Below are 15177 nucleotides of genomic sequence, written 5' to 3' on the forward strand. Positions count from 1 at the left end.
TCATGAGACCTTCAGCATACAAGACAATAGAGTTTTCATCACTGGAGATACATCGTCTATCAGTAGCGAGACTGTGCGAGAGGCATTTTATGTGGAAGGGATGGGAGCTGTCAAAATGCAGACATGGCTTAATGTGACTGGCCTTTCTTCTGCTGAAAAGTTAGTGTTCTTAAGAAGGAATCTGGGAAAGGATGATAAGGCCAAACTGGAGGTAAGGAATTCCTGGAAGGTGACCAGGGAATGATTAGGTGGAGGATGGGAGGGTCATGATTAAACGGTGGTATGAACTGAGAGGGGCAAGGTTCAATGTTGGAATTAGGTTGGCTTTGGTTGGAGGGATTGGTGGCAAAGAAGTGTTTGCGCTGTGGGAATTGGGAGGAGAAGAGTAGGTCTTTGACAAGTCCAACATGGTTAAAGTTTGGTGTGGAGCTGAAGGTGAGACCTTTGGATAGGACTGAAACTTCTGTGAGACTGAGGTTTTTGATGGAAAGATTAAAACAGTATTTTGAGTTCTGGGTTATATGGGACTTTGGGAGGGAGTTTTGGAGGATGTGGTAAACTGAAGACGTCAGGTAGGCAGGTTCCGTGTGCCATGGGGGATTGATGAGGGGGTTCTCTGTGAGTAGGATAAGTGTGATGGATAGTGGTGCTCTTAGACGGGAGTAGGATATCAACATGTTAGTTAATTTCTAGAGGTAGAGTCTGGAATGTTCCTTCAGGTGTTGGTGTGCAAAGATTTCAATTTTGGAGATGTGGTGTATGTACTAGGGATTGCACAGTAACAGTACCTTGCAGAGGGAGTAGATGTAGTTCTGGGATGCCTGAGCCATGGAGAGGTGTTTCTGCAGTACTAGGTTTGTGAGGGATAGGAAGTGGTGGAATCTGAAAAAGCGGGGGATTCAGAGAAGGGGCAAGCAGCCATGTCATATACCAACTCTGCTGCAAACACTGCACAACTCTTTATGTCAGTATGACTACCAACCAGCTGCCCACCAGGATGAATGGTCACTGCCAGACTGTTGCCAAGAACAAAGTTGACCAGCTGGTGGCAGAACATGCAGCTGAGCACAACATGCTCAATTTCCATGGCTGCTTCACAACCCAGGCCATCTGGAGCATTCCCTCCAGCCAGCCCTGGATTTGCAATATTCCCTATTTCTGAACCAGGGCAAAAACTTGATAGTGCCCCCCCCCCCCCCTTTCCAGAGCATTTGAGATATGTTATCGAAAATGTAAAAAACCAACTTGTCAAAAATATGTTCATTTTGTAGCATGTATCTTTCTGAAGAGTTTGATATATGAAACATGTATCTTCGAGGAAGTGTAAGACATGTCATTTCGTCTTAAGTGTGCCAAAGTGCAGTTCCATATTTCTTCACGCAGCATTCTTTTATCACATGTCACTGTATTTTGCTCTCTGGAATTCAAATGTGTATATTTTGTAATGGAAGCCATCAAACCTATATTCAAGACAGTGGAAATTAAAATGTTCTATGATGCCTCTCGTGCTCCCAGTCAGCTGATTTGACATCCTATCCCCTTAAAAAATTACCACAATTAAAACTGGATGGGAGCGTTTGTAACTGAAAGAATAAGAACTCTTTGGAAAATTTGCACTCTTTATTGCTTATTAACTAATAACTTTCTCTTTTGTGTGACATATAATTAAATATAGGAAACATAAAACCAGTAAAGACAAGAGACGAGCAAGACAGTACACATTTTTCAATTGTTAGGTCCCAGCATTGTTTTCTCTCTAATCTTTCTGCAGCTATACACAGTGTGCTTTCCTTTCTGCAAAAGAATCTATTACCTCATCAAAGTTCGTCAAACGCTTTGCTACATGAAAAATCAAAATCTCATTGTCCAATACTGAAAAAATTGTTGATATGAATAGTACCCAAGACTGGTGTGGTTTCTTGGTTTGATTAAAACTATTTTGTCATTGTCTGATAGATAAAATGACATAGGCCTTTCTGATATTGCAGCAATTGTAACACACACCAATTAAGTGAGACAGCTTTGACATAAATGGTCATTTTTATCTACCTCATTTACATAAATAACATGACAGAATATAGTTCACAGAGTACCAATATCAAATGCCTATTAGGCGTACTACTAGCAAAAAGTTTTATGTTGGGAAATAGTTTCACATTTCATTCATATGCTCCAGTTTTTCAAACATGAGATTGAAGAGAAGTAGTACAAAATTTTTATATAAATTTGGAATTGTCACCTGTTTCCATTTAGTTCGTGTGATGTCCCCATTTCTTCTCTTTCCTCGTTCTAACAAACAAACTTGTCATTACTAATTCTGTAACTACTGCTGCCATTGTCGAAACTTATTCTCCAGTTAATTTCACGAACTGTGCCAAAATCAGCAGTTCAGTTATCCTGCATTTATTCTCTGGTCAGGCACCTTTACATGTTCGTACAACATGTTTCCTGCACTATTCCAAGAATACAATTTAAGCGGCTGCTAACCAGAGACTATACAACTGGCCCTTAGTATTTTAGCGATCTGGCAAAAATTTTCTGTCAAAGTTCAATTTTCTTGGGTTCACTGAGAAGATTAATATGTAATCTTTCTTACCTGTTACTCCTGTTAGTCATTTATTTCCACTCTGGTAGTCTGAATCTATGGATTTTGCTAATAATTATAACAATGTCTATCATTCGCACACCCAGTCAACCCCATAAACAAACAGCGATTCGCATTCACCAATCTGGCTTTATTTGGCTCAGCTTGTATAGCCCCATTCCCTTTTGTCTGCTCGAAAGTCTTTTTTTATTTCTATATGCAATGGGGATTTCCTGGCAGACACATCATATATACTATGCATACACTCAAGAATCGACCGATGATTCAATCAGAATTCAACTTCAATGTGTTCAAAAACCAAGAGGAATGCATTTCAAAATCATATGGATAACTGCTAGAACAATGTGTGCTGGATGCCAGGCACTTTGTGAAACAAGGCTTTTCTTCTTCAAGAATGTGAATTTGGCACCCCCTGAAATTGCCGTGCAGAGCAGATATCCCAGTTTGCTGCCCCCCCCCCCCCCCCCCCCCCCCCACTATATCTGGGCGCTCCTCCACCACCAGCTTCTCTGAACTACACACATGAAGTTACCCTCACAACACATCCTCCACTCCCATAATCTTCCTCGCCTCAATCTCCAGTAACCCACAGCCCCTGCACCCTTCACCCAACAGAGTCCCCTTCCTCTGTCCTGTCACCCTCTCCAAATTCATATCCACACCTCACCTTCAGCATGTGGCACTCCCCACTGGTTCTGACAACTGTGCATCATACGCCTAGCTTGTGTATCTGCCACTCCTTCCTCCCGTATCCTAGCTGGCAAACCAGCTGCTACTCTCTGAGCTGCTAGCCACCCACCCCAATCCTTCTCCCTGCCTCCCACCTCCCTGTCCCTCTACCTTCTCCACCCGACACTAGCCCCACCACAACCTAATCCACCTGCCAAAAATGCGGTGCTGACCCTGTTTGTCTATCCAGCAGCATGTAGGGGCATAGGTGTGGGGGGGGGGGGGGGGGGGGAGGGGGAGAGAGAGAGAGAGAGAGAGAGAGAGAGAGAGAGAGAGAGAGAGAGAGAGAGAGAGAGTTTTACTCTAGCTTGAAAAAGAAAAGGACTACTCCAAAAGCTAGCAAGTTTTCTCTCTTTTTGTGTTGGACTATCAACAACTCAATGTTTATGCTGTCCAGTGAGTTCTCTCTTTTAATCCAAAAGTATTTACATTCTACCAGAACTTTCCTGCAACATTTCAAAGTGAAGTGGTCTACTGAAAGAGAGGTCTGTTTATGAGTTGTATTTCATTTCTTAGAATGATTTATGACTACTTGACAATCCAACAAAAGATTTCTGAACACAGGAAAGGGATGACAAGTGGTGAAAACAACATATGTGCGCACTTATTTTTGTAAAATTAATTTAATATATATATATTTGAAATACAAAAATTATTTTCTTAAAATATCACCATATTATCACAGCCAATACTTGATGTAAAACTATGCAACAAGAGATACCATATCTCACTCAACTGATGGAGAACACACACACACACACACACACACACACACACACACACACACACACATACAGAGAGAGAGAGAGAGAGAGAGATAAAAATAATCTGAAAATGGTAAAAAGGTAAAGAATAAAACACAAAGATTAGCACTTAAAAAGCAGGTAGAAGCAAAGAAAGAATGAAAGAAATGGGAGCAATAGATAAAGAAGATAACAGTGCACAGAAAAAGTTTTAAAAATCAAGAGATCAAAAGCAGTGAGAACGAGACGGGAGAGGAGAACAATAATTCCCAGAGACAAGCGTTTAGATTAGTACTGATGCAACATACAACTATAAAGCTCATTATTTTCACTTTCATGTGTGAATTTGGTTTCTTATCACAAGGTAAATAAGTATCAGGCACTGATTTACAAAATATGTGTCTGCTCTTAAGACTGCTTAAAATGAAAAAAATTTTTCTTGTAGTTGATGCACATAAGGCACTTGACCAAGGTCTCTTGCAGCTCTATACCTCCTAAATAAAACTGGACAGTCCAGAGATAAGCAAGATACAGGGCCACGGTGTCCACAACAAGACTGACAAATCTGCAAAAAAGTAATGCTCATTAAGTAATCAGTATAACATTGTTAATATTCTTTTTTGCATTTCTCCAGCAGTTAACTAAGGAAAAATATTAAAAACTTGAATACACAGTGTTGATGTTGCACAATGCTGTGTATTCAAGTTTTTAATATGTCTATGTTGCTCCAAGTGCCGACAGAGTATCCAATAAATATTATGGAAAAATAAATGCAAACACTGTGTGTTCACCTATGGGTACAATGGACCCTAAACAAATTTTCAGAAACTGTTCATTATATATGATAATATATCAATGTTTTATTATAAAGTAGATCTCAGAAAAATTCTGAAAGAGGAATTTGCATGACTAGATCAATATGGTTTTCCTGATTGAACCATGGGTAACATTCTAAAAATGAAAAGCAAGGAACTAACTATAAAAATCACTATTGAAACATTTGAATCAAAGTTTATTACAAATGAGTGAATAGCCAACAGTATGATGTGCATGTGCCTGGATTCTGAATAGGTGTTGCCTGATGAGAAGCAGCAGCTACTCAGCCTTGACACAGAACCTGGAAATGTGGCTGGTCCTGAATGCCCCTAAAGCTAGCCTGATTCCCTCAGGGAAGAGATCATAACGGGTCCAGATCAATATACTGTGTAACCACTGTCAACCTGAGGCCACACCAAGGCTCCATAAAAGTGGAGCAGACAAGTCTTATCCCCTTTCTATGTTTTCTGTCTATCAAATTTTTAACATATTGAGAGCTTTGAGGAATCATGTTTTCAGATTCCGCAGATGCAGGACCCAGTTCAATTTATCACTAAAAATGGGGATCAGAAATCTCATTTACATTTTGAAATTTTAAATGATGAGCCTCATTCTAATATGTGGAAGATTAAAAGTATGATGTGAATTATCGGCAAGAACAAAAAATAGATTTTCGGTCAAAAATTTATAACTGATTGTTTCCTGTCCTCTCTTCTACCTTCTTAGCTGTTAGATACTACTGTCATGTGATCACAGCGAGGCTGGCAGAAGAGTAAAAGACAATTATTTCCCATGAACAGGAAATAATGAATGAGATTTCTTACCATGTATACATATTTACAGCAGTTAAAAACAGGTCACATTTAAAATGCAACATTAAAGGACTGCTGTTTCTCATTTAAAACAATCTAACAGGATATTACCAACCCGATATCTAAAATAATATGATAAAAGGAAGGAGTGTAAAGCAACAAGAAGTTATCCTACCTACACACAGTATCACAGACCTTCTCAAGATTGCAGAAAACACAATTAGTTAATGATACACAGGAAAGCCTGTGTTGTAGTGGACTCCAGGAGAGTCATGTTATCACCAGTGGCCTTATGTATGCTGACCACACACAGAAAAGGACTAAGGAGCTGCCTGAAGTCTAAGACCAAGACACGATAGTCACTGATCATCTGCTACAAGGTCTTTATCCTGCTGCTGATGGTGGAGGAGTCAGGAAGTTATTTTTTTCATATAGTTAAAGAGGTCTAGGAGGGTTTAAGAATCATTTCCATTTAGGTGTCATATATAACAACAATAATATTGTGTGGTTCAATGGCCTGGTGCATGTCTTTCAATTGGACACTGCTTCAGTGACTTGCATGTCCTAGCCTACCTTAGTAACCCTATCAGATAAAGGGGGTCTACACTTTAGAGTGGAATCTGGACTTTGTGTCATTCACAGTGAATCCTCACATCACTGGGAGGTGAAGGCTATTTTAAAGGCAGACTGAAAAACCTTTCGTCGTTCCAATGGGTTTCAGTTCTGCTGCCTTTTGGTTTCCAGCAAGAAGCTTTACTACCAGACCATCAGGCCTATTATTATATCCCACACATGCAAACAATGTACCAGTTCCCACAATGAGAAACAGCAATTACAGACCTCCCTATTGGCATAAGTGAAGTTCCAATCATTTCACTCAGTAATCAGTGGTTGGTGGTAGAATGCTGAATCCTGACTGATGATAGTGGCAAGTTGAGAAAAAGTGTTGTAGTATGACATAATATGTGATATTATAACTTTCTGCGAGGAGTAAAATGTCTTAATATTTTGTCTGCAAACAGTGGGAATAGTTAATGTGAATTATATAATGTAAGGTGTATGGTAATGACATCTCTACCAACAGGCATCAAGTAGAGGAATTCCTCATCTAAACAGGTTACAATATTTTAACAGTACCATGTTTAATGCAATTCATTAGGAGGTGCTATAGGGAAAAAACGCTCTTTAATGAAAGATGTAACAACTTGTGACACAATATCTCCCACATTACAATACTGTAAATTTATGTTATCATGTATCACAAAAATTTTGAGACAATAGAGCCTTCTCTCTCTTGTGTGTGTGTGTCTCCACAGGCACACACAATTTCCCCAGTTTTTGAAACTTTAATTAATGTTTTCATCATTGTTTACATTCCTTCATCCTTTTCTTTTATTCATTTTACTTCTGACCTCTCTCTACCATTGATAAATCTTCACCACTGACAACTATTCTCAGATTCAACAGTATTTTGCTATTCAGAGGCTCATCAGTAGCCCTGTTGTGTTTTTATTATTATCCATTACTTATTACAGTTGGCACCTGACTAAAATGTTTTTTCCATATACTTCTGGCTCAGAACCCTTCTGATATGAAATAATGTTGAACCCGAATCTTTTACTTTTGTGGACAACAGTCTACTACATGACATACAACATGAGCACGCCTCACAGATCAGCTGAGAGCTTCATACTTTTCCTGTTTATGTTGTTGGAGTACCACCAATGGGTAAGAATAAGACTGTCATACAGTTTTAATCTGCCAAGAAAGTTAATTTCAGCACATGAGTATCAGTACATTCTGCTGAATGTGAGACACTAGCAGCTGCAGAGATTAATCTACTCATTTGCTCCATATAATTGACAGTGCTTCCATCACTGATAGATATAAAGGCAGAGGCAAGGTCACCAGGATCAGCCTCATTGCAGTTCTGTTCTTTTTGCTAATGACAAGTGGTGATGTCTGCAGGGTCATGGTGGGACTTGTTATTTGCATAGACCATGCCTGCTGCAATTGCGTACATGTCCTGGGATCGTATTTTACTTTTTCTACTGATCTACTTCTTCCTTCTATCTCAACTGTTATTTGCTGTCTCCATACTTCATTTCTCAGTCCTGCACTCTACCTTGTTCCATCAAGCAGAAGTTGTTTTTCCTTAATTTTCTCTTTTGATTACTTCAATTGCATTCATTGTCTTCCTTCAGCTTTGGGCACTTAGTGTAGATACAGCAAGGCTGCACTGCAGAATGAACACTATATTCAGTATTTTCAACCACTGATGACTTCTTACTGGATCTTGAACTTTCTTACACCTTTTTTAAAATGACAACTAGATATTGAGTGCCTGTGTTATTCTGATTACGACGCTAAGTTCCTTTGGACTTGCATGCACGGCTAAAGGAATAGGTACTGCAGCGACCACAGCTGTTATGAAACACATGAAATGAATTTGCAATTGTGAATAAGGACTACCATCAGCTGTAGAATGGAATGATGACAATGAAAATTTGTGCCGGACTGGGACTCGAACCCGGATTTCCCGCTTATCATGAGCAGTCGTCTTACCATTTGACTATCTGTGCATGACTCACAGCCACACCCAAACTTCTATATGTCGTCAACCATGCGTCTACGACCTGAAGTTGTACATCCATTATGTATACTCCCATAGAGTTGTACTTGAAAGTTGCTTGCCTGGTATTGACAGATAAATACGATATTGCAGTGCCTGGGTTATTCTGATGTCCAAAGGAACTTTGCATCATAATCAGAATAACACAGGCACTGCAATATTGTGGTTATCTGCCGATACCGGGCAAGCGACTTTTAAGTATAACGTCTGACCTATACGGGAATATACATAATGGATGTACGAGTTCAAGTCGTAGACGCACGGTAGACGGCATATGGAAGTTTGGGTCTGGCTGTGAGTTGTGCTCAGATAGCCAAATGGTAAACAATCAGATTGAGAAGGATGAAGAAGCAATTTGGACAAGCTGTTGTAAAGGAACCATCCTGGCATTTATTTTAAACAATTTAAGGTAACCATGGAAAACCTAAGTCAGGATACCATGACCCATCATTCTTCTAAATATGATTCCATTGACTTACTACTGTACCATTTCACTTGGTCACGGCCTGAAAACATCAGTTTTGTGAAGTGGGCAATTGGTGTTCGTAGTCATAAAGTAAAAATACTTTAAAAATCTGGAGGCAATCTTTTTGTTAGTTTTCAAGAAGAAGAAACTTTGTTTTCCTCTGCAAGCATGTCTACACACATACAGAACATTGTTTGTGTGGCTTCCCTGATATAAGCCAACTTTTTACTTCCTTGTCAGTTCACTGATATAAGTATCATTTGGAAATGTTTGAGAATGACTGTTGTGATATACTGCCACACTTTCAAGATAAATGTGACTTTGTTGTAAGTACTGGAACTGCTTCCACTGTCATGCTCTGCAATTACAAAGTGGCTTTGAATGTGAATCAGTGCATTTTAGGATTCTTGTGATTGTGTGTGCATGGTATTTCACTGAATTCAGACACAAAAGAATGTTTTTGAAGAAAAAGAGTTGCTCAGTACCAAACAGCCATTATTACTGCATTCATGTGATGTGAGTGAATGAAGAGGACATGCACTGGGCTGCCAGTACATTCACTGCACTCATTTGATTGGATTACTGGTGATCACTTCTAATATTGTTGTGTCAGAAAGATTTTAAGTCAGTAGAAGCCATACAATCTCCTCCAGTAACAGAAAGATTAACATTTGGAGTTGTATCAACAAGTGTATGGTAGGTTTGATTCTGTCATGTCACAACAGTCATCCAAAATTCTAAGTTAAGATGAATTGTAGGCACATGAATTCCATCCAGAGATGGAGTGACACTCATACATTAAAAATGCACTCTCTTTGCTGAAAGTGAACATATCGCCATAACATGGCAAATAAAATAAATCTTGAGTTGTTTCATGAAATCAGATACTGGTGTTTGCCAAGTGAATTTGCCAAACTGCCGCATGTTTTGAGAAATTATTTTATTTAGACAACCAGTTTTAGCATCTTATTAATGCCATCTTCAGGCCCCTATTAAAAAGGAGTATACATGTAGTGTACATCAAGGTATATGACAGTTGCACCGGCTTGTCCCATCACCTGGTATGCTACATTGACCCACTGTCGTTATGGGACAGCATTCAGTCAAATATTTACCGAGGAATATCGCCAAACAGCTGTACATTTTGAGAAGTTATTTTAGTTAAACACCCAGTTTCCGCATATCATTAATGTCATCTTCAGGCCCCTGCATATTAAAAAGAGTATACTGTACATGTAGTGTATATCAAGGTATGCCACAGTTGCACCAGTTTGTCCCACTGCCTGGTATGGTACATTCAGTGTCTGCTGATCCACTGTGGATATGGAACAGTGGCGAGTGAAATATTTACCAAGGGCAAATGTCAGACAGCCATATGTTTTGAGAAGTTATTTGATTTAGACAACCAGTTACGGTATCTCATTAATGCTATCTTCTGGGCCCTGCATATTACAAAGAAATATGCATGTAGTGTTTATCAAGGTATACCACAGTTGGATGGGCTCATCTCATCACTTGGTACGGTACATTCAACCTCTGTTGATCCACTGTGGATATGGGACAGCAACTGGTCAATTTTTTCCTTGGTAAATATTTGACCAACCACTGTCCCATATCCACACTGGATCAACAGAGACTGAATGTACCATACCAGGTGATAAGATGAGACCATGCAACTGTGGTATACCTTGATACACACTACATGCATACTTGTTTGTAATATGCAGGGCCCAGAAGATAACATTAATGAGATTCCGTAACTCGTTGTCTAAATCAAATAACTACTCAAAACATACAGCTGTTTAGCTATTTTGCTTGGTAAATATTTGACTGGTTGCTGTCTCGTATCCCAATGGATCAACAAACATACTGGTGTGTCTACACTTTAGGCCAAAATATGTTTTAAGGAATTTCTCTTTTCTCAAAAATGAAAGAAAGCATAGGCAGGATTTTTTTTCAGTCATTAACAGCTGTTATGTCTGTGTTGCATTTTATAAGTGGTTTGTGATGACACACTGATGCAATGTAACATGAAGCTGAGCACTTCAGGAAGAAGAAAATAATTTTTCAGAAATGAAGGAATTTACTTTCTTAAAAAGTTCAGTATATGTTTAAAATGTAACGAGAAAACTTCTGAATTTTTTTTAAAATTAAAATAATATTAAGATAGATTTAGCAATTTTGAAAGTAGTCCCCTCGAAGGTGTGTGTATATCATGTCCAACATTCTTGTTATTCTCTGGAGCAGCACTGGAAGTTTTTACTGGAGATATTGGACAGATGATAAGTGGAATTTTAAGGGACCAAACTGTGAGGTCATTAGCTCCTCTATCCAAAGATTATCAGGCAAAAAAGATTTTTCTTATGAAGAAAAGGCAGATAACCAATTCACCCTTCAGAGGTTTCTCAATGGTGGGCAGGGTGGTTGATGAAGTTGGCGACAATTCTATTATACAGAGAATCAAAGACACAGGGTGTTGCTATGGAATGGAGATGTGAGGTGGGGGCTCAGCACTTACACTTACACTTAAGGCACACCCTTTTGACCACCCCATACCTTTGGAGGGTGGGGCAAAAGATCCAATGTACTGCATCTTTGTCATAGTCATACTAAAAAGACAGGAAAGAAGGATTCAGACATTCTAGATTCCTGGGTAAATACGCACAATTTTTTTCAAACAACTGAGTACCTGGACATACATAGTTGCATTTACTGTCTGTCTGGAATGTACAAATTTCTTGCACATAACATATTTACATTTGAAAAGAACAATAAGCATTCTTTTTGCTTTCAGTATGCTCATCTGTGCCTATCTTGCTACCATAAAATTGGGGCATGCCACTTGAAACTCAGTCTTCTTGTATCCACAACATACTTGAATACACATGTTTCGTTATAAAATAAGCCTCAATAAATTGGTTTCATTTGTCAAATAAAGTATATACTCAGAAACATTGCAATTAACATCTGTAATAGGCAATTCAACACTATCACAATTTTTATAATGAGAAATTGATTTAAGTAAAGCAATTCTTTCCACAAGTCACACATTTTAGCCAAATATTGTTATTGGAAGTGACTGTGTATACTCTTATACACCCTTGAAGGCCTAACACTATCAGAAAATTTAGCAGGGGACAAAATTTTCTTTATGTAGGCTTGCACATTTTAAGCCTTTAAAAGTCAATTTTATTTTACACAAAACTTTATTGTGCAACATTCTTGAAGATCACATTGTATTTTGGTGTATGGTGTGCCCCTGAAAAGGCATGTTATACAGGGTGTTACAAAAAGGTACGGCCAAACTTTCAGGAAACATTCCTCACACACAAATAAAGAAAAGATGTTATGTGGACATGTGTCCGGAAACACTTAATTTCCATGTTAGAGCTCATTTTAGTTTCGTCAGTATGTACTGTACTTCCTCAATTCACCGCCAGTTGGCCCAATTGAAGGAAGGTAATGTTGACTTTGGTGCTTGTGTTGACATGCGACTTATTGCTCTACAGTGCTAGCATCAAGCACATCAGTACGTAGCATCAACAGGTTAGTGTTCATAACGAACGTGGTTTTGCAGTCAGTGTAATGTTTACAAATGCGGTTGGCAGATGCCCATTTGATGTATGGATTAGCACGGGGCAATAGCCGTGGCGCGGTACGTTTGTATCGAGACAGATTTCCAGAATGAAGGTGTTCCGACAGGAAGACGTTCAAAGAAATTGATCGGCGTCTTAGGGAGCACGGAACATTCCAGCCTATGACTCGTGACTGGGGAAGACCTAGAACGACGAGGACACCTGCAATGGACGAGGCAATTCTTCGTGCAGTTGACGATAACCCTAATGTCAGCATCAGAGAAGTTGTTGCTGTACAAGGTAACATTGACCACGTCACTGTATGGAGAGTGCTACGGGAGAACCAGTTGTTTCCGTACCATGTACAGTGTGTGCAGGCACTATCAGCAGCTGATTGGCCTCCACGGGTACATTTCTGCGAATGGTTCATCCAACAATGTGTAAATCTTCATTTCAGTGCAAATGTTCTCTTTACGGATGAGGCTTCATTCCAACGCGATAAAATTGTAAATTTTCACAATCAACATGTGTGGTCTGACGAGAATCCTCACACAATTGTGTAATCACGTCATCAACACAGATTTTCTGTGAACATTTGGGCAGGCATTGTTGGTGATGTCTTGATTGGGCCCCATGTTCTTCCACCTACGCTCAATGGAGCACGTTATCATGATTTCATACAGGATACTCTACCTGTGCTGCTACAACATGTGCCTTTACAAGTACGACACAACATGTGGTTCATGCACGATGGAGCTCCTGCACATTTCAGTTGAAGTATTCGTACGCTTCTCAACAACAGATTTGGTGACCGATGGATTGGTAGAGGCGGACCAATTCCATGGCCTCCACGCTCTCCTGACCTCAACCCTCTTGACTTTCATTCATGGGGGCATTTGAAAGCTCTTGTCTACGCAACCCCGGTACCAAATGTAGAGACTCTTCATGCTCGTATTGTGGACGGCTGTGATACAATACACCATTCTCCAGGGCTGCATCAGCGCATCAGGGATTCCATGTGACGGAGGGTGGATGCATGTATCCTCGCTAACGGAGGACATTTTGAACATTTTCTGTAACAAAGTGTTTGAAGTCACGCTGGTACATTCTGTTGCTGTGTGTTTCCATTCCATGATTAATGTGATTTGAAGAGAAGTAATAAAATGAGCTCTGACATGGAAAGTAAGCGTTTCCGGACACGTGTCCACATAACATATTTTCTTTCTTTGTGTGTGAGGAATGTTTCCTGAAAGTTTGGCCGTACCTTTTTGTAACACCCTGTATAACTATGTGATAGCTCAGAGATGTATGAATCAGAGCTGTACAACTGATACCAAACCACCTGTGCAGGTGTAAACATTTATCCACATTTATCCCCAATATGTGTGTGTGTGTGTGTGTGTGTGTGTGTGTGTGTGTGTGTGTGTGTTTTTAATTTTTCTCATTTAATAATCACTGAAAGCATTCTCAAACTAATATGGAATCAAAACATGCAATAAGATGCAGCGAGAAATGTTAAGATTAAAATTTTAATTCTTTTACCTGATTAACTGCATAACTATTCCTTTCCCAGACTCTAATTTTATCAGCCAGAACTAGAGCAGATGTTTGAGGCTGTTTCTGGCACTTTGAGCAAAGTCCAGTTTGTGTGTCTTCATCACAAACAGCACAGTTGACAGTAGAAAAATATTGGGAAATGGTGCTCTTTTTGCTTATGTCAGACATTTTTGTTGGAAGGTAAACACTACATTTCCTCGGCATCGTACTATACCTGTTGATACACACAAAATCAAAATTAAAAAGGTAAATACTACTAACAGAAAATGAAAATTAAAGAGGTAAACACTAGTTTTCCTTGGCATTGTACTATACCTGTTGATGGACAGAAAATGAAAATTAATAACATTTAATAACAGTCAAATCTGAAAAACACTGCAGCATTTTATTAGGCATGTGGATCACGAAAATCTAGAAAACTTATGGGTTAATTGTAAAAACTAGACGAGTCTGTAAAGTCTCACATTATTTCTGCACTGATGTTTATTTGAATTTTTCCATGTTTTCAGCTGGTTGATCATATCTGACTGGCACAATATTTCATTGACATACCTGTTGGGGATAGAGGGCAGGTATAAAGGGAGGAGCAGCTCTTGTGACAGATCACTACATCAATAGCACCTGATGATGTCGCCAAGATGTGCTGGTGAAATATTCTGCCAGTCAGATGTGATCATCCTGATTAAAATCAAGGAATACTCAAATCTATGCAAGAATATTTACATCTAACAGTCTGATTTTGTAGCTTACTAATCAATGAGTCTGGCTGCTATATGTAGGAACCGGGTTCAATTTCCAGTACTGCCAGGAATTTTTCTTTGGGGTGGTGGAGGTGGATGGGAGCCACTGGAACGAGATGCACCAAACTTCATGAGGATGACTGTGGAGCTACTTGGGGGAGAAGTAGCAGTTTCCAGGTCAAGAAATTCAATAATGGCCGGGAAAGTGTGTACATGTTAGGAAGATAAAAAGGATTGATTTATTTCAGTTATAGACCTCTTCCTCATCAATACAACTGGAAAATGGACAACAGTAATGCTGCCACTGACCCCATCAAAATAACAAAATATTATGAATGTAGATTAATGAAAAAAGTGTACAGCCAAGGAGTGCCTTGTGTTTAGATGTCAGAGGTTGAATAGTGTGTAAATGCAAGTTCACTGTAAAAAAAAACGTACACACAGAAAGACAATGTCGATTTAGATCCAATGATGACATATGCCACCTGGGGGACAGTAGATA

At 39.2% G+C, this 15177-nt stretch overlaps 1 protein-coding gene across 1 annotated transcript in view; it reads right to left on the reverse strand.

The window, feature by feature from the left end:
* Positions 1-3999: 3999 nt before the first annotated feature.
* The window catches only part of LOC126470455 (DNA polymerase zeta catalytic subunit), a 231430-nt gene continuing 220252 nt past the window's right edge, over positions 4000-15177 (reverse strand). Inside the window, exons 28-29 of the mRNA XM_050098304.1 lie at positions 13921-14149; positions 4000-4642 (exon numbers count right to left, since the gene is read on the reverse strand). Coding sequence (XP_049954261.1) covers positions 4496-4642; positions 13921-14149 — 376 coding nt within the window. The 3' untranslated portion in view covers positions 4000-4495. The remainder of the gene's footprint in view (positions 4643-13920; positions 14150-15177) is intronic.

The sequence above is a fragment of the Schistocerca serialis genome, chromosome 3 (genome assembly GCF_023864345.2).
Source record: "Schistocerca serialis cubense isolate TAMUIC-IGC-003099 chromosome 3, iqSchSeri2.2, whole genome shotgun sequence".
Lineage (NCBI taxonomy): Eukaryota > Metazoa > Arthropoda > Insecta > Orthoptera > Acrididae > Schistocerca > Schistocerca serialis.